The sequence below is a fragment of the Myxocyprinus asiaticus genome, chromosome 37 (genome assembly GCF_019703515.2).
Source record: "Myxocyprinus asiaticus isolate MX2 ecotype Aquarium Trade chromosome 37, UBuf_Myxa_2, whole genome shotgun sequence".
NCBI lineage: Eukaryota > Metazoa > Chordata > Actinopteri > Cypriniformes > Catostomidae > Myxocyprinus > Myxocyprinus asiaticus.
The window spans coordinates 3,030,626-3,051,421 of NC_059380.1; the positions used below are offsets into that span (position 1 = coordinate 3,030,626).

The 20,796-nt window shown below is 36.0% G+C and overlaps 1 protein-coding gene across 9 annotated transcripts in view; it reads right to left on the minus strand.

Annotated features, from left to right (window-relative positions):
• Positions 1-18,220, minus strand: part of LOC127427705 (voltage-dependent P/Q-type calcium channel subunit alpha-1A-like) — a 106,881-nt gene extending 88,661 nt beyond the window's left edge. For all 9 annotated transcript variants that reach the window (XM_051675457.1, XM_051675462.1, XM_051675458.1 and 6 more), the window contains exons 1-15: positions 18,153-18,220; positions 17,559-17,711; positions 17,233-17,420; positions 16,996-17,099; positions 14,781-14,896; positions 14,600-14,641; positions 14,398-14,484; positions 12,752-12,958; positions 10,209-10,321; positions 9,905-10,017; positions 8,061-8,192; positions 7,867-7,939; positions 5,191-5,308; positions 4,731-4,798; positions 3,815-3,921 (exon numbers count right to left, since the gene is read on the minus strand). In XM_051675457.1, coding sequence (XP_051531417.1) covers positions 3,815-3,921; positions 4,731-4,798; positions 5,191-5,308; positions 7,867-7,939; positions 8,061-8,192; positions 9,905-10,017; positions 10,209-10,321; positions 12,752-12,958; positions 14,398-14,484; positions 14,600-14,641; positions 14,781-14,896; positions 16,996-17,099; positions 17,233-17,420; positions 17,559-17,685 — 1,595 coding nt within the window. In that variant the 5' untranslated portion in view covers positions 17,686-17,711; positions 18,153-18,220. The remainder of the gene's footprint in view (positions 1-3,814; positions 3,922-4,730; positions 4,799-5,190; positions 5,309-7,866; positions 7,940-8,060; positions 8,193-9,904; positions 10,018-10,208; positions 10,322-12,751; positions 12,959-14,397; positions 14,485-14,599; positions 14,642-14,780; positions 14,897-16,995; positions 17,100-17,232; positions 17,421-17,558; positions 17,712-18,152) is intronic.
• Between the last annotated feature and the right edge of the window lie 2,576 nt (positions 18,221-20,796).

The window sequence follows — 20,796 nt, forward strand, 5'->3', positions numbered from 1 at the left end:
AGCCTGCATACCCTTAATAATGCTTCTCATCACTGCTTTGTATAAATTAGGTTCCCACGAAGAGTATTGTCTATAAACGTACATAGGCACCACATCTCCGGACCCCCGTAGATATTAGGCAGATTTCTGTGTGTACCCTCATTTGAAATCCTGCAGACGCCCATGGCCAAGGCTATTTTTTGAAATGGCAAATAATGTTAATCTTTCTCACCTTTTTTCTGTTAACTGTATCCACAACATTAGTCTATGTGTCTGTTTTTCTTATGCTCCATCTCAGAGTGCCTAATGTTAATTTGATTACATGTGTGATGTGAGCAAATAAAACATTTTTGTCTACCTGATGTAGTAGATTTATTTTAATGCAGGTGAGGTTCGGATCGCAGTCTTTATGGTAAATGGGTCGGGTAAGGAATTAAATTAGTGCTGCTCTCTGATTACGGGACTGGCGTTATGTTAAGTACTGTGGGTGCGGGGCAGGCGTGGGTTTCCAAAACAGGACCCTGGTTTGAATGTCATCCCTTACAACAGGAATCAAATGTACTGGTCGTTGGCAACGATGAATTTTAAATGATAGTGTCAAACACAAATACACACATCAAACATGCACACCCACAAAAGCACAGTTACATTTTAAATTCTTAAAGTTCCCATGAAAAAGTTTGATAAACACAAATTCCTCTCCTGCGTCACAAAACTTGATTTCCTAAATGCTATTGCTATATGGAGGGAGAAGATATTAGGAGGAGGGGACAATCTCATTCTACTCTGCAAAAAATCATTTTCTTAATGAGAATTGTTGTCTTGATTTCCTGCAAAAATATGTAAATATTCTATTTTTTTTTTTTCTCCCCAATTTGGAATGCCCAATTCCCAATGCACTTTAAGTCCTCGTGGTGGCGTAGTGACTCGCCTCAATCCGGGTGATGGAGGACGAATCTCAGTTGCCTCCGCGTCTGAGACAGTCAACCCGCGCATCTTATCACGTGGCTTGTTGAGCACGCGGAGACGTAGCGCGTGTGGAGGCTTCACGCTATTCTCCGCGGCATCCACGCTCAACTCCCCACGCGCCCCACCGAGAGCAAACTACATTATAGCGACCACGAGGTGGTTACCCCATGTGACTCTACCCTCCCTAGCTACCGGGCCAATTTGGTTGCTTAGGAGACCTGGCTGGAGTCTCTCAGCACGTCCTGGATTTGAACTTGTGACTCCAGGTGTGGTAGTCAGCGTCAATACTCACTGAGATACCCAGGCCCCCAGTGTGTAAATATTCTTAAAACAAGATAGATTTACTTGACAAGCAAAATGGCATAAAATATTACGTTCTGTTTTCGGATAAATGTATTAAACTAAATGCTTAAAACAAGATAGAAAAATAAAATCTGCCAATAGGGTACAAAAACAAAAGTCCCTTTTGAATTTATCTGTATGACAAATATTTTTTTCTTGTTTTAAGCATAAAGCTCACTAAATTTTGTTAGGTTTCTCTGAAAATAAGATAAATTATGTTATGCCATTAGATATTTTTACTGGAAATCACAGTATAAAATTATAATTAAGATAATTTTTAAGATAATGTTTTATTTTTTTTAGTGTAAAGAGCATTTTATTGGATACAAATTTTCTAAGAACAGCTTAGCGTCGATGAGTCACCAACATTTTTTGTAAAACTTTATTTTGTCAACTTTTAGATGCATACAAGGCTGGTCTCAAAGTTAACCTGTTAAGGCACTCCCCTACAGGCATAATTTTGGTATCTTCTGAAAGAGGACATTTTGGGCTTTATGTTCAAAGTAATATCAGTAAAAAGTAAAAAAAAAGTTACAAGTATATTGGAACTGAAGTGTTTAACGCAAAACATTTTTATTGTATAACAATATTAAGTCTGTGAATCCTGTTTTCTGTGATTATTTGCGATTAATCATGGTACGTGGTACATTAAAACTATAAAATCATAATCATATATATACTTACTTTATACTTTGTCTCAAAGAACTTGCAAGAAATTGGTTAGTCATCATTTATTATATTACAAAAATGTGTATGTTGAATGTACTGTTCTGTTTTTCTTTGTTAGACACATTTTTACAGGTATTAATCTTTGTTACAAGTATATGTATACATGCCATAAAATCATTGGACATGCTGTAATTAAAAGTTGGGCTAATTTACTGGCATTATTAGACTCTATTTACCATACATATTGACTGCTGAAGTTGAATTTGCTCAAGTTTAAAATATCAAAACTATTATTTTCTCTGGCTGCCATTCAGAGTCTATCGTGCACGTGCTGGGTCTCTCTCACGTAGTTTCACTTTAGACACTGGTTCAGATGACAGTGAGTGTTTTCGACCGACGCGAAGAGATATGTCAGCTTGCACAGATTTATCAGAAAGAAAGTTTACTCATGTGTGATGGATTCGATTGATCTGTGGCTCGATATTTCTTTATTTCTTTTGCATGTTTTCATTTACAATCCTGTCACTAACTATTATATAACTGTTGCTGAAAGATTCAAATTGTAAAACAGTGATCAAAGCTGAACACTGAGACCTTTCAAATGACATATAGTTTGTCAACATTAATAATATTTTTGGATGGTACAGTACATAGTAAACATCCCACGGGGGAACATTGTGCGTCAATAGGATTTTACAGACAAGTAAACAGCCACAAAACTCAAAAGTGATTTCATGTGGTCTTTAATTAGCTCCTGCATCACCTTGATTTCTAATTTCATTTTTAAATCAACATCTGTCCCACATTGAATGCTTGAAAAAACTGTTCTCTGGTTTAAGTCCTAAGAGGGTTACATGCAGTATGATCAGGCAGGTTTAAGCATGTCTGCTGGAAGTGAATAGAGTGGATTTACTCAAATAAAATGAGTTATTTGAAGTTAATCTGACAGAGTAAGCTCAGCTCAGCTAAGCTGGGCTATGAGCATTAAAACCAGTTATAGTACCGGATCAAATCGGATGTGACATTAGACATGGTCTAAAGTGTGGACTGTATTATGCCTATTAAGCATGTTGTAACTTTAATGTGTCAGAGTATTCGGGCTCATTTTGCATATATGCATATTCATGGTATTTATGTGTGCATTAGGGTCAGAGGTGTCTTGTAAGAATATCACCTTTTATTCATGAATATTCATGAAAACTGGGCATGGCTTCATTGCTGAAGTGAGGGTGTTTCTGTCCTCACTATACTTTCGGACACCAAATTGGCAGTGAAAAAAATGCCTCCTGAATTGAACTAAACCTGAAATGGTTTGAGGAGGTCAGAAAACAGTTCATTTAGGGACCATGCCAAAGGTTGGGATGGTGTCATTACAATTAGCTTCATTTAAGAACAACAGATGTTAAAAGGAAAGTCAGTACTGAGTGAAACGGGTTAATAAAAACGATGTCTTCATGAAAATGTAAAAATGCCAAAAGGTTTGTATGAGGGTTAAATTTAGAGGTAGGGCTGGGGTTAGAGGACAGAAAATATCTTCCCGCTCAGAATAAAACAAACAAACAATAGAAGTCAATGGAACATCTCCACCATTGATATAAAAACAAAACGGCTTTCAGTTAGTAGATAGTCAAGCCTGAAATTAGCTACAATGTGTAGAACAGTCAACAGCTTGATAAACATACTTAATAATGATTTGTGTGAAGGTTAGGTGTACGTTTAGGGAATAAAAAACAATCATTAACTCACTATAAGTACAATGGAAGTCAATGAAAAGTCCCCACTTTGATAGAAACACAAACATGGTTGTGTGTGTGTTCGGAGAGATTGCTGACGATTAGTGTGTGGTGTAACTCACGCAGCGATAGAGAGGTTGGCGGCAGACAGCGGACTGACTTCTGCTACTTCTTTCGCTTTCTGCAGAGCAATCTTCTGAGTCGTGGCCTCCTCTACCTCCTGTTCATCCTAGAAAAGCACAAAAAAAAAAACCCCATATGCTAATGACCGCTGCCAACATAAACTGGTGGTTTTCACACTGGGCACGTTCACTGCGGTCCGAATCTGAGCTCCCCCCAATAGCGATGGTCTGGTTTCAGACTCACATGTGATTCTGTCGAACCCCGGTGCTTTACGTCATCACAAACGTGTAAATAAACACAAGGGGAAACACAATGCGTGTTGCTATATTTGTGTGTTTTTTTTATCAACTTGGTATCATTATGCACATTAGAGTGAATGAAACGTGTGCTGTAATTCAGCAGTTGTACATGTCCAAGAGAAGGCGACTATATCAGATGCTTACAAACCATCTTTTTTGAAGACACAGCTGGTTGCACACTCAATCACAAATGCATACACAAGGCACCTCACCTCTTCATGGTGCACGTGTGTTTTTGTTTTTGTCCTGATGATGTCATCATGCTTAAATCAGCAAAAATGCATGCACGAGTCATTTTACCTCCTGAACAAATGCGGACCCTAGTACAGATTGCATTCTCACCCAAGCGAACCACGCCACAGTTCCATTGCAACCAAACTCCTCCTACAGGTAGTCTCGGGTTGGGTACCACGGTCCATTACTTACTTTTCATGTGAACCGTGCGCTGTTTCTGACAAAACTGCCAGTGTGAAAGCCCCCAGAGTTATCAGTTCCCACAATATCAGCCTAAGCTACACAATTGGTCAATACTTGAGTATTTTTGCATGATCTAAATGTTTATTCTTCTTCCTCATATGCCAGTTATGACTACATGAATGAGTCTGTGAGAAGCTACCTTTGTTAGTTCCTGAGCATTGGCCAGGTTGTCCACAGCGATAGCCAAGAATACATTCAGTAGTGTGTCTGAAAGCATTGGGTTAAGAAAAAACCATACACAGTGTTTATGTTTTAGATCAGGGGTATTCAACCTTTTTCAGACTGAGGAGGTCTTGGTGAATAAAGAGACGCAGCATAGATCCTCTGTCACATATTGTTTATAACTACTTGTACATTATTAATTAATTGTACATTTTAATTTTACTTAATACATTTTGATGTGGGAGGTACAATAAAACCTTAAGCTGAACTTTAAGCTTCTTCTACCGTAATAGTGTATTTGTGCCTATTGCATATTTTCATTTACCCACAAAAATTATTATGAGAAGAAACAGTAACCGGCAGCCCCCTACAGTACTTCTGCAGAACCCCTATTGTGTCTAAGAAAGTATGTGCTTGTGAGTGTTTAAGAAGGATACAGTTGCCAAACAACGTGAGGACGATGAAAAATACAGAGAAGATCATTCCTCTGTCCACCCCTCCCTGAGACTTTATGCCATCATACATGACCACATTCCAGTCCTCACCTGTTAAAATCTGAGACATGTACACAGGTGTTCATAAAACACACAAAGAGGGTTGGGAACAGAGAACAGGTTATACTGTGAACCGGTTCCATAAAAAAAAAAAAAAAAAAAAAAAGAAAAATTAAACTGAATGATTTATTAATTTTGGTTCCACTAACGGTTCTTGAACATGCATTCCGGGACGGGACGGGACCCTGTTAATATACTATTCAGATGCAGCGCTGCCACTCCACTGAATCTACAGAGCGAAACATACAGTGTGACCTGTGTAGACTGATTCCCGAAGTAATGATTCTTATGAGTCGGTTCTTTTGAATCCACAGTACGAAACATACAGTGTGACCTGTGTAGACTGATTCCCGAATTAATGATTCTTATGAGTCAGTTCTTTTGAATCTACAGCACGAAACATACAGCGCGACCTGTGTAGACTGATTCCCGAATAAATGATTCTCATGAGTCAGTTCTTTTGAATCTACAGCGCAAAACATACAGCGCGACCTGTGTAGACTGATTCCCGAATAAATGATTCTCATGAGTCAGTTCTTTTGAATCTACAGTACGAAACATTCAGCATGACCTGTGTAGACTGATTCCCGAAGTAATGATTCTTATGAGTCGGTACTTTTGAATCTACAGCGCAAAACATACTGTGCGACCTGTGTAGACTGATTCCCGAAGTAATGATTCTTATGAGTCGGTTCTTTTGAATCTACAGTACGAAACATTCAGCGTGACCTGTGTAGACTGATTCCTGAAGTAATGTGGCTTATGAGTCGGTTCTTTTGAATCTACAGCGCAAAACATACAGTGCAACCTGTGTATACTGATTCCTGAAGTAATGATTCTTATGAGTCAGTTCTTTTGAATCTACAGTACGAAACATACAGCACGACTGGTGTTGACTGATTCCAGAAGTAATGATTATTATGAGTTGGTTCTTTTGAATCTACAGTACGAAACATTCAGTGTGACCTGTGTAGACTGATTCCCGAAGTAATGATTCTTATGAGTCGGTTCTTTTGAATCTACAGCGCAAAACATACAGTGCAACCTGTGTAGACTGATTCCCGAAGTAATGATTCTTATGAGTCGGTTCTTTTGAATCTACAGCATGAAACATACAGTACGACCTGTGTAGACTGATTCCCGAATAAATGATTCTCATGAGTCGGTTCTTTTGAATCTACAGCGCAAAACATACAGTGCGACCTGTGTAGACTGATTCCTGAAGTAATGATTCTTATGAGTCGGTTCTTTTGAATCTACAGTACGAAACATTCAGCGTGACCTGTGTAGACTGATTCCCGAAGTAATGATTCTAATGAGTCGGTTCTTTTGAATCTACAGTGCGAAACATTCGGCGTGACCTGTGTAGACTGATTCCCGAAGTAATGATTCTTATGAGTCGGTTCTTTTGAATCTACAGCGCAAAACATACAGCGCGACCTGTGTAGACTGATTCCCGAAGTAATGATTCTTATGAGTCGGTTCTTTTGAACCTACAGCATGAAACATACAGCGTAACCAGTGTAGACTGATTCCAGAATTAATGATTCTCATGAGTCAGTTCATTTGAATCTACATGAAATATACAGCGTAACCTGTGAATTGCGTTTCCTGAACAGATGACTCTTATGAGCCGGTTCTTTTGAATCTATAGCGTGAAACATAGGGGTGACCAGTGTAGACTGATTCCCTAACAAATGACTCTGAGTCGGTTCATTGAATTTATAGCGCAAAATATAGATCGCAACCAGTGCAGTCTGATTCCCGAAAGAATGACTCTTACGAGTTGGTTCTTTTGAATCTACAGGGTGAAACACACAATGTGACCAGTGTAGTCTGATTCCCTAACAAATTACTCTAATGAGTCAGTTCTTTTTAATCTACAGCATGAAACATTCAACGTGACCAGTGTGGTCTGATTCTCGAATGAATGGCTCTTATGAGTCGGTTCTTTTGAATCTACACAGCAACAACAAAACATACAGCGCTACCTCCCAAACTAATGAATCAGCCAGTTCTTTTTAGTACACTTACTGAACCAAAAATCATGTCCGACTCTAAGTAAACCAAAAACTGTTTGTTTATTTGTACTTAAGGCTTGTGAGACTGAAATCAGAGTAATTGCTTGATGATTGTTAAAATTACAATGTTTAGCTATAGAGTTTTGTTGTAATTAGTGGTATTTTATATAAAAAAACAAATGACTTAATTAAAAAGTCTCTATAAACAAACCTTTTGCAATAATCTATTCTGATTAAATATAAAATCATCTCTTCATTTGGTAACAGGCTGCTGAGGGCAATTAATGTAATAAGAATTGCATTTTCTATTGTCTGAGAGTTCTAACTCAAAAGTACTAAAAGAATCGTTAATGGAACCATTAAGGAACCGGAATCGTTAAGCGGAATCAGAATCATTATTGTTAGATTCCTTACAACTCCCATCCCCATACACACATTGGATTGTTTAACCACCATAGACATTGAGGGGGACAAGACATATTCAGAATAGTGGTTGACCAATATTTGTTTACATTTGGTTCCCCCAATCCTAGCATACCTGAAACACTGTCATTATGGCAGCAGGGAATGTATCAAAGTTTGTGGGAGGAGTGCCTTGGTCAAAGTTAAACCTGCAAAGAACATCAAATGGATTTGCATAAACATGACAAGCCGTGCATTGTGATTGGTCATCTGTATCTAATTGAGAAGCTGGTTTGCATCAAGAGCATTAGGGTGCAGAACTATACTGACTGTCCACCGAAAAGCTGCATGCCGAGAAGAGCGAAGACCACAATGAAGAGGAACAGAAGGAAAAGTAAACTGATAATGGACTTCATGGAGCTCAGAAGAGACACGACCAGATTTCGCAGAGATGCCCAGTACCTAAAAGAGAGAAATAGAGAGAGAGAGAAAAAAAAGAAAGAAGACTGTTCTTTTAGCATAAAACCCTAGAAATTCTACCATTTACTCACATTAATGTCACTTGAAATCCACGTCTTTTTCTTCTGAATCACAAATAGCGACTTAATTTTCAGTCTTTTCCTCACACAAAGCAATTGTATGGCTTTAATAGACTTGGAATATAGTGCACAAGTCACACAAGCAACTACTTTAGTGCTTTTATGGTGCTTTTGTCACTTTCGAGGCCAATTTATACTTCTGAATCAAACCAGAGATTATTTAGCAGAGACGGGCCATTTCTATTAAAATGAATGGGAGAAACTGGAACACCCAACCAAGGAGCTCAAGCGCCCAACGGTCAACGGATGTAGAAAGGAAGACCCGCCTTACAGGTAAAAGAGCCAATCACCTTTTAGTACAGACATCGCCTGCCAACAACTCGAGATGCATGCGCATTAGCTATACAAACCGGGAAAATTTAGTTTTTTATCATAATATGGATACCAGCGTTTTTCAGATTGCTGATTTGAAATATGTTCTTTTATCGTAATCCAACCGTTTTGGAGATTTCGTACTTTCCCCATTCAAGTAGATAGGAGCTGCACTGGCATAATTGGAAATAGCCTCTCGAGAGCGTTCCAAAGATGGCCGACAGTGGACTGACTTGTTAGATAAGACTTTGATTGAACCTACGCCATAGCCTTTCCAAAAATGTAACTACATGTCCCGTCTATGCAGACAAAAACAGCTGTGACTGGTCCGCTTTGTAACCAGAAATCATTCACCAGGATAATAAACAAAAAATCGGAGGTAGCATCGCATTTCTTCCAAGATTATCTAAAGATTTAAGCATCGTATCACATTGTATTTGGGCTCATTTTAATCGTGAGCATCTGCTGTTTTTATAAGGTATTCTGTTGACTAAGCTCAAAGTGAAAACTCATCTGTTTACAACTTATAAACTTGCTTTTTTCTTGGGTCTTTTTCTCAATACAGTATACAATAGTATATTTGGTATGCAAGTGAAGCAATGTTTGTTGTATTCTACTGCACATCTTTCCGATCTGTATGATGTTTGAACTGTATTTTTAACAGTAAGTGTACAGTAAAATATCATATTTCAGAAGTTATGATTTTTTTATTATTATTAAAGCAACTCGAGAGCAAGCATACAGTATATGTCTGATTTATTTTCTCACTGCATGGCAGACAACATGTATAATAAATAATATGTACCTAAATCTCAGCATGTTAACATACTATGAAATGTCTAATTATTTCAGAAATCAGGCATTTTTCACACAACAAACTAGCATTTTTGGCTGTGTACACTCATAATGATGCAACACACCAATGCAGAACTATACTGTACATGCAAACCACCACGACAGAAGTATAAATCAGCCTTTAGAGCTTTCATTGTGTGACCATTCTGTCTAACATCTCCTTTTGGGTCCCATAGAAGAAAGAAAGTCATTGGGTCATTGGGAACAACATGAGGGTGAGTAAATGATGACATAATTGTTATGCTTGGTTGAACTATCCATTTATCCCAAACAAACCCTTGCTTCAGAAATGCAGGTTCAGCAGCATACTCTTGTTCTTAGTTAAAATCTAAAGCGAGAGCCAATATAAAAACTGACACAATTTTGTGATTGAACATCCAGAGGTTAAAAGAAAGAACCAGAACGCACTTGGTGACTTTGAAGATCCGAAGTAGTCTGAGAGCACGTAACACACTGATTCCAAAGGACGCCCCCGGCTTAACCATGGCCCACACCACCTCAAATATGCTGCCAACGATGACCTGAAACACGTACACAGTCAAATCCCAAAACAGATATGGAACACTCTGAGGACTGGCTAACAAGGACTCAAGTCTACATCTAATGTAGGCCAGAGACTCGTGGAGGTTAAAAAAAGAGGAGGAGAGAGAAAGAAAAAGCGAAAGAGAGAAAAAGTGATATGTAAAATGGGCCAATAGAGAAGGGCACTCACGGCACAGTCGAAACAGTTGAATGAGGAGTGGAAATAAGGGCGCGTCCCCAGTCCGTACATCTTAATCAGCATCTCTGACATAAAGAGGCCTAGGAAAATGAACTCAGCATAATCTAGAGAGAAAAAAAAAACAGAGAAAGTTGGAGAAAGGGAAAGAGAAGTAGAAAGGAGAAAGTACAAGAAGTGTAGGAGACTTGGGAAGAAAAGGACGATTTTTCGATTAATCACGATTTTCATTTGAACCATCCCAATATCGATACTTAAAATCACAAGATTGATCTTTTACTTGATGCCAGGGGTGCTCATTACATCAAGTCAAGCACTCGTTGATCTCGTTAACAAGGCAAAAGCAAAAGAGAGTAGACAGAGAAACTACATAAATAAGAAGCGCTCACAGAGTTGCATTAATGCACTGATGTATTATAATCATACAGTGAAGACTAGGACTGGGTAAAAATATCGATTTTCTAATGCATCGCAATCTTCATTATCAATTCTTAAATCCCAAGATCGATCTTTTACTCTATGCGCAACTCTCTACAATGCAGACAAATCACTCGCATTTGCGACTATACACTATGCGACTAAAATTGTCAGTTTGGTGTGTATCTTCACACCAAATATTGATTTAGTTTATGTTTATGGCACTTTGTATTAAGTTAATTGATGAATAAAAATTATTCTTAGCATTACATCCTCACTATACATTTTTCATAACTGCCCGAAACTTTTGCACAATAATACATATATATTATATATATATATATATATATATATATATATATATATATATATTTGGATTTTTCACCCCAATTTAAAATGCCCAATTCCCAATGCGCTCTAAGTTCTCGTGGTGGCGTAGTGACTCAATCGGAGGACGAATCTCAGTTGATAATTTCTTTCCTATGTAAGCAAAATGGACATTATAAATGAAATATACCCAAATGAATCGATATCTAAACAGAATCAAATTGAATCAGGAAATCTGTAACAATATCCAGCACAGGTGAAGACCGACAATTCAAGTAGTTTTATGTTACACTTCATTACTTTTTTAAATTTCTGTATGTTTACTTAAATATTTAATTCTGGTGCTAAAAACTTAAAAGCACTCTTTTCTTAACCCTGCTATTGTCTAAGGGTCAATTTTGACCGGAGACAGGTGAAGAATATGTTGTAAATACCACATAATTTTTTGGTACTGGAACTAAGTGTTGTGACATAATCAAGACCATCAAAACAAACAAAATAAAAAAATAAAATGTAATCTTTAAGCGAAATAACATACAGTAAAACAAATGGTTCCTTTCATTGTCTTCAAGGAATATTCCGTGTTCAATACAAGTTAAGCTCAATCAACAGCATTTGACTTGCCTCTCATTTTCTTTATAAAAAGCAAAAATCTATAATTAAAAATTATAATGGAAGTCAATGGGGCCAATCCGTAAACATTAAAATACTCACTGTTTCAACAGTATAGACACAAGACAAAAACAATATGTGTTTAAACATGATTTTACTGTGATAAAATCACTTACTAACCGCATCTCTGTGAAGTTATAGCCAATTTTACAACTTCGTTACCATGACGATGTAATATCAACAAACCCTATAACCCTAAAATGACTGTACAAATGACGATTTAAACAACTTTACAGCTCAAATAATAAATGAGTTTTAACAGAAGAATTAATGTAAGTGCTTTTAGAAAATTATAAGCTTTACATTTCTGCTTTTAAACCTCCAAAAATTGATCCCATTTACTTCCACTGAACGTGCCTCACTTGAACCTCCATTTTTGCTTTTTATTTATTTATTTATTTATTTATTGTATAAAAAGGAGGGATGAGTCTTTTATTATTTTTATTATTATTATTATTAATTACTCTATTAATATTCAGTACATATATTTTTTTATACCTATCATTATACACTTTGGGACCACAATAACACAGATTTCCATTAAGAGGGGACTTTAGTGCCAAGAACTTGTGCATTTTGAATAGTTTTCAATACGGGTCAAAAATGACCCGAGAGACAAAAGGAGGTTGCAGTTTCTTAAGACAGTTGGAGGTTAATAAATATCTTTGTTCTATTGTTTTTATTTGTTCTTTTGCTTTTAATTTGTTTCTTTGTTCTTATTTTACTGTTTACTTCTCTTGCATAATTACTTGTGAACTTGAAACAATGTTTCCTCATAGTAAATAGAATTGTGTTGTGGTATTGAGAATTGTATTTAAAAAAAAAACTGAAATAAAAACGAATCAAAATCAAATCTAATCAAGAGTTTGTGAATCGGAAAGACATCGAATTGGGAAATCTGTATTAAATCCCAGCCCTAAATGATAATGCTAACTAGGTAATAAAAATGAAAGTTTATTGGGGACCATTTGGGGAGAGAAAGGGAAATGGGACATGATATTGGCTGGATTCGAACCCTTGTGTCCCACATAAGCACCAAGGTTTGCGCTGTCCAGAGCACATGCACATGTGCTACAGTAACAGGAAGAGTGACTCCTAGATCTACACAGAGGTTTACTCACATAGAAAGTCTGACAGTAGCTCGGGCTGATCGTAGTGAACGACAGCCACACACAGTGTGTTGAGTCCCACCAGACTGAGGACGGTCCAGTAGAATGCCTGCGTCTTTACGATTTTTCGAATGAAGAAACGGAGACGCCGTTCTTTCTTGTTGAAAGTGGATCCATCAACCATTCCACTCTTTATGCTCGCACGAGCAAATGGTGAGCCTGAGGATATACACACATACCAAAAAAATTAATTAAGATCACTTATGCTGGAATGAACATTTTCACAGCTACTTGTGTTTCAAAACCCATATGACAATAATGCACTAGTTAAGCATGAATAAGTCATTAATTAATCATTAACAGAATGTAAGGCTATCTAAAATCTTTTTTTGTGTGTGTTGATGACAACTTGACCCCTGTTCTAAAGTAAAGTTTACCTATTCAACTTATTAGTTTGTTTTGCATTTGTTAGGTGATATTCAAGATTATTTAAATATATTAAGACAGTAATTATGGCTAATTACTATTGGTTTTACTAATGAATTGTTATAATTTTGTTTTAAAGACAACTTGACTACCTGTCCTAAAGTTACATTTTTACCTACTCAAGTTACTGGATCATTTGCACTTATTAGGTGGTATTTCAAGTTTATTGAACTATATTAATTCAGTAATTATTAGTACCGGTTTTACTAAATTTTTACTAATGAACTACATAATGAACTTTGATTAACCAAATAATTTAATCCACTGAAATTAATCTTAAAATAAAGACAATTAGATAATTATAATATAAATTTGTTAATTATATATATATATATATATATATATATATATATATATATATATATATATATATATATATATATATATATATATATATATATATATATATATATATATATATATATAATTTATTTAGTACATTTATTAGGTGTTACCAGTATTTGCAGCAAAAGTAAAAAAGTTTGGTTTTATTTTAATTAAAACATGTATTTTTTTAAGTTTTAGTTTTAGTAATTTAAGTTTAAGTTATATAAATTTATTAATAACAGATTTAAAAGGCCGATACTAATTAGCCTTAATTAGTGGCTTAATATTGTTCAGAAAAAATCAAATTTTATCACTGAAACAAAGCATTAATTACTTTACAAAAATAAGACCTTCAATGAGTTGCAAATTATGGCCAAGATAGAGTTACTCTACATTCAGTTAATTATTAATTACTTTCTTATTCATCCTTAACTAGTGCATCATTATGGACCCTTAAAATAAAGTGTTACCAAAAATATTTGACAATAGGGTAAGAAGAAGAGGTTTTGATTCAAAGAGAAAACAAGATTTATTTTTAATCCACTGGCAAATAGCTTTTTCTTGTTTTAAGCATAAACCCCAATAAAGTTGGTTAGATTTCTCCAAAAACTAGACCTTCTATCTTCATTCGGCTTCTAAGTCATTTTTTCCCTTGTTTTTTGGATGTTTAGATATTTAACAGGACAATAAGACAAACATACTCAGTAAGTAAATAATTTTAGAATTTTTGATCATAATAAATGATCACAGGATGTTCGTTTTTGGTGAACTATCCCTTCAAGTAGTTAAAGAGTTCCCTCTAAATTAGACCCTTAAATGACTCTCAAATGTGGTCATTTTCTTACCAACTGCATCTCCCATGTTGTCCTCCCCCTCTTCTGGATTTAACAAGTCAGCTTTGTTTTTCTTTAATGTGGGCCTGCGACGAGATCCTGCTCATGCACACAAACACATACACACATTTGTGAATGACTATTCCCTTTTACTCATTATAACATGTTTCGGTTTAAATTGTCTTAAGCAAGCACAAAACGAGAAAATCCATACTGTCACCGGTGCCATTGTCATCCTCGGAAAGAATAACCTCCTCTGTAAAAAGAGAGATATTGTGACGCAGAAAGAACTGATAAATGCTTCCATATACTAAATGTTAATATTCTGTTCCCAGTGATTTCTATGAATACCTTATGTAACCTATCCTGTATACTTATGTGTTCTATGCACACACCTGCTTTGCAGATCCACTCCAGATATCCGTTGAGTTCTCTCTCGATCTGTTGCTGACGTCTGAGCTTCAGGAACTCACTCCTGTTCTCCACACGCTCTCTCTCTTTAGCAAACTCACTGAGAGGAAGAAAGATGAACAGAGACAGACAAACATTAAAAATCCATATCCACAAGATATCCATATACAGTAGTTAACAACTTATTGCTCAATAACAAATACAGGAAACACTGCTTACACAAATGCACAATACAAATGCTTTATGCCTATTTGTTGTTATGGGGGTCAATGACATTATTATTATTATTGTCCAGAAGTTATTTAAAAATACATTAAAATTGCAGTTCACAAAAAAGCATTCTGGAAAACACTTCTAATACAATGAACATGTTTGCAATTTCTGAGTTCAAAGTCATTTCAATATTTATTCCGGGGCTTAAAGTAAAAAATGTCATGTTAAAAGCTATAAATTCATGAATTCTGTTTGCATAAATAGTTTGGAATAATCTCTTAATAAAAATAAAATAAATATAATTTTGTTATTAATTTAGAAAAACTTTTGTGTCCACAAAATCAAAGTCAGGTGGAGTAACCAACATGCAGGAAGCCATTCTGTTGTTATCTAAAAAAAAACTATAAAACAGAGACCCTTTTAGATCCCTCATGAATGTGGTTTTAAAACAAAAAGATTTTTTGACATTTATATAAAAAGGTACATTCTGTTCAGGTCATTTAGTGCAACCCTGAGGAAATATCTTGATGTTCATTCATTTGACATTGAAAAAATATGTTTGAAAACTTTTTTGAAATTAATGATTAAGTTGTGTACACTCACGTGTATTCAAGGGGCAAAGAAAGTATTTTAACTCACTGCAAGAATTTTTTTTCTTAATTAGTACTTTTGTTTTCCAGTAAATATTCTTTAAACAAGATATACTGACTTAAATATTAGGTATTGTTTTCAGAGATATCTGACAAAATTTGGTAAACTTTATTTATTTTTTTTTGTTTTTTTGGCCAATTTAAAATTGGGGTAAGAAAAATAAACTTGTTTACCTTTGAATTAAGCTTTTTTTTTTTCTTTTTTTTTTTACTACATTGACAAATGTTTCTTGTTTTTAAGCATTTACCATACAAAATTGAGTTAGATTTCTCTGAAAATAAAATACTGTATCTTACGCCAATTTGCTTGTCAAGTAAATTTTTCTTGTTTTAAGAATGAATAATTTTTGTTTTATTTTTATTTATTTATTTATTTATTTTTTATGGAAAACAAGACAGACAAAAATACTAATTAAGAATTTTTTTAAAAATTTTTTTGCAGTGTATACCTTTACTTGATGGTTACACCATTTGACATTTTTAGTCTATTTTTTGTTTTGTTTTTTTATCCCCTTTTATCCCAATTAGTAGGTCCTCGTGGTGGTGCAGTTACTCACCTCAATCCGGTTGGCGGAGGACAAGTCTCAGTATCCTCTGCTTCTGAGACCGTCAATCCGTGCATCTTATCACGTGACTCGTTGTGCATGACACCGCGGAGACTCACAGCATGTGGAGGCTCATGCTACTCTCCACGACCCACACACAACTCACCACGCGCCCCATTGAGAGCGAGAACCACTAATCACGACCACGAGGAGGTTACCCCATGTGACTCTACCCTCCCTAGCACCCGGGCCAATTTGGTTGCTTAGGAGACCTGGCTGGAGTCACTCAGCACACCCTGGATTCGAACTCGTGACTCCAGGGGTGATAGTCAGCGTCAATACTCGCTGAGCTACCCAGGCCCCAAATGACATTTTTAGCCATTGCATTTTTTTTGTTATTGTTGAAAATGCTTGAAATGTTGCTGATTTAAAAAAAAAAAAAAAAAAAAAAAAAAATTAATACAGATGCAGCCCTCGAAAATGTGCCTTTTTTTAGGTGCTTTCACACAACCTATCATGCAAAATCGTGCGATATCGGTCAGGCGGGCTTCATCACTTGACATTTCAAGTCATTAATTACATCTTTTTTTATATAGAAAATTCTATAAATGTTTTTCAAGAGTGCATGAAACCAACATGGACACAATGATTGCATTTCTACAAACTTGACACGTTTTAAATTTATTTCTCACTTTTATGGCTTTCTTGAAAAACCATATTTGTCAATGACCCGTAAATGGACGGACAGACAAACAGATAGATGGACTGATTGACTGATTGATAGATTTTACCCAGAGAGGACACCCAACACCAGATTGAGCATGAAGAATGATCCAATGATGATGAGCGGCACATAGTACATCCAGTTCCAGGCACTCCCTAAGGCATCATTACTCTGTAATACACAAACACATACACTCAACATCACCATCCAGATCCAATGACTATTTTAAAACTGTGGCTTTAAATCTAGTAACAAATAGTGCAGCACATCTGTCCATTCTCTGAGTATAAGTTTTAAAACGTACGTAATAAAGCATGTCAGTCCAACCCTCCATGGTGATGCACTGGAAAACAGTCAGTACAGCGAAGAGGACGTTGTCAAACTGTGTGATGCCATAGTTTGGCCCCTCCCAGTAGCCCTTACACTCTGTCCCATTCGGACACTCTCGAGCGGGAGATGCCTTACCACAGGGCTGTTCGTCAAACATCTCATCTGGGTGATTTAAAGGCACAGGGTTTGTTAAGATGCATACAATTGGAAGGTCAGCGGTTGTAGAATTGATTGATTGATTGATTGATTGATTGACAGAAAGAGGAGGAGCTCTTTGCAAGGCCTATGAGACAAGCTCACCTGTGGTTTTGTCAAAGCAGGTTTCATGGAATTTACCCATGTAAAACTCCAGGCCGATGATGGCAAACATGAGGATGGCCACAAATAAGAGCACACCAATCTGCAGCAGTGGAATCATGGCCTTCATAATGGACTTGAGCACCACCTGCAGGCCTGAAGTGTAATGGCATTATTGCACCTTGTGCAAAGAGCAGAAATGCACACAAAGCTCTGAGAAACACTGTTCACAGAGGAATTACTGTATTTACACATACATGCATGTACAAAATGCCTACTTGTTCACTAATTCACAACTCACTAAAGAGTAAATGTCACATTCGCTATATAGTTCGTTATATGTTGAAATAGTAGGCAATATTATGTACTTTGTATGACATGGTCTTTCCAAATGAGGGAAAAACTACTTCAAACAAGATCTGACTGTTCAAAAATTGTAATAATAAATTATTTTTATATTTGAATCAGATCTCAATACACTAATTTTAAAAAAGACTAAAAGACTTTTTTGGACTTAAAAAAAAAAAAAAAAAATCTGATTTTTGCTGCCTGTCTGAAAAAAATCTTTATATACACTCAGACAGACTTAATACTTACTTGGAATTCCTGACACTAATTTTAGTGGCCGCAACACTCTGACCGCTCGCAATGTCCGCAAGTCTAATTCTGACCCCACGGAGGACAGGATACTGGAAGAGAGAGGAAAAAGAAAGAGAAAAAGACGATGAGACAAAGAAAGCGACAGTAACAGTGAACAGTTTATGCATAAATCATATTATGGGATCCATTTATGCTTCTTTACAAGAGCTGTTTAATCTGTAACTTTTCATGTAAACAAATACATCCACTATCACACTAAGTTTAAATGATAAACAAAGACAGTCTGTGAGTAATTGTGTACACACACACACACACACACACACACACACACACACTCCTGTGAGAAGAGGTCAATAGGAGGTAAATAATTGATCAGACACTTCTCTGATCTCACATCACACATCTGATCTTTAAGTGTGTGTGTATATGTGTCAGCCAGCTACACAATCAGACCAGTCGAACGGCCCCTTTTAATGCTATCTATTATATTATCTCTTAATACTTTGCTTTCACATTCTTCCTGCTTCCACATGTTTTTTTTTTTTTAAATAAATAGTAAAAAATTTCATTTCCATCTTTTTTTTTTTTTTTACATTTTTAACCATAATTGGTTTTATAACCAAAAAACATATAATAATAAAAATTAATAAAATACTTATGGCATAAGTAGTTTGTAATAATCCTTTATTATTATTTAGAAAATAAACAAGCAATGAAACAATTTAGTTTTAAAATAATAATAATAATAATAATAATAATAATATCTGAAAAACTTGTGTCCACCAACATGTGGAAAGCCATTCTGTGTCATGTGACAAAGTGATGTTTGCAAAAACAAAACAAAAATAAAACAAAAAACAGATATTTTAATGAAAAGGCACATTTAGTTTTTCATTTTCATTTAGTCAAATGGAGTAACCCTAAGAAAACTTGCTGATATTCGTGACTCAAAAATACATGATATTTGTTGCAATTATTTTTATCTTAAAAAATATGTTTGAAAACGTTTTTTAAATGAATGATTAAGTTGTGCACATGTTCACGTTTATTAAGGGAAAGTATTTTTTTCCCTTACCTGGTTAAACCCCTTGACATTTTGTAGAAAATGCTAGAAATGTTTTTTTACAAATGTATGAAACCAACAAGGACACATATATTACACTGATAAACCCGAAACGTGTTTTAAACTAGATTTTTCAAAGATTTGTATTTTTTATCACCTTGGACAACCTTATTTGTCATACCCATGAATAAATAAATAAATGGACGCACAGACAGACAGACAGACAGACAGACAGACAGACAGATAGATGCATTAACAATGGACAATATCTGTAACAGCTTAACGTTAATTTATGAAGAAAAAAAAAAACAATTGTTCATGTTCATGTAAGTTCATAATGCATTAACTAATGTTGCCATATACAACTTTTAATGTAAATATTAATAAGTGCTGTAAAAGTACTGTAAAAGCCGGGACACTGAATTCAGGTTTTAGCAGCCAGCCTTCCTCTTTTTTTCTTTTTCCATGACTTTTTCATTTCCATCTGCATTTGTCCACATAAGCAGGAATGCCAATGTTGCAAAGATCTCGTTCATTGGTGGTTATGATATAGAGAGCCAGGCACTAACTCAGTCAATAGGTCTTAATCTACTCTGCCATCACATGCAGCAAACACCTACAGTCCTTAAGCTAAAAGAAAAAAGCTAAAAAAAAAAAAAAGAGAAAAGCTGGACAGAATGCAGCAAACTCGTCTCCTGACTCATTCCCTAATGTCTTTTATTTTTACCTGTTCCTGTTAAAGGAATAGTTCACCCAAAAATAAAATTCTCTCATTATTCACTTACCCTATAGCAGCCATATCACCCTGTAGCTGCTGGAAGAGGTGTTAGAGAGGCCAGCAGGTGCGGTCTGTGTGGATCCCAATGCCACAGTTTAATGTCGGGGACACTATATCGTAAAAAGGCACCGTCCTTCAGATGACAAGCTAAACCGAGATCCTGACTCTCTGTGGTCATTAAAAATCCCAGGGCACTTCTCATCAAGAGTATGGGTGTAACCCCAGTGTCCTGGCCTCCTAATAATCCTCATCCATTAACTGGCTCTTTCACTCTACTCTCTCCTCTCCACCAATAGCTGGTGTGTGGTGAGCGTTCTGGTGCACTATGGCTGCCGTCACATCATCCAGGTGGATCCTGCACACTGGTGGTGGTTGAGGAGAGTCCCCTGTTCACTGTGTAAAGCGCCTTGAGTGTAGTGTCAGAGAAGTGCTATATAAATGCAACATTCATTCATTCATTCATTCATACCCTGATGCCATCCCAGATGTGTATGCCTCATCATGAGCAGAACACAAATGAAGATTTTTAGAAGAAGATAGAGCTCTGTCAGGTCTTTATAATGCAAGTAAACAGGTGCCAGCACTTTGATGGTCCAAAAGTTACATTTAGGCAGCATAAAAGTAATCCACACGACTCCAGTCGATCAATAAATGTCATCAGAAGCAAATCGATAGGTTTAGTATGTAAGAAACAAGTCTTACATAACTTTAAACCGGAGCTTCCGTCCAGGGCTCTGATGCTGTTTGAAATGGCCAAACTCTCGCGTGACGTTCGTTCTTCTGTTGTAAATAAGCACTGC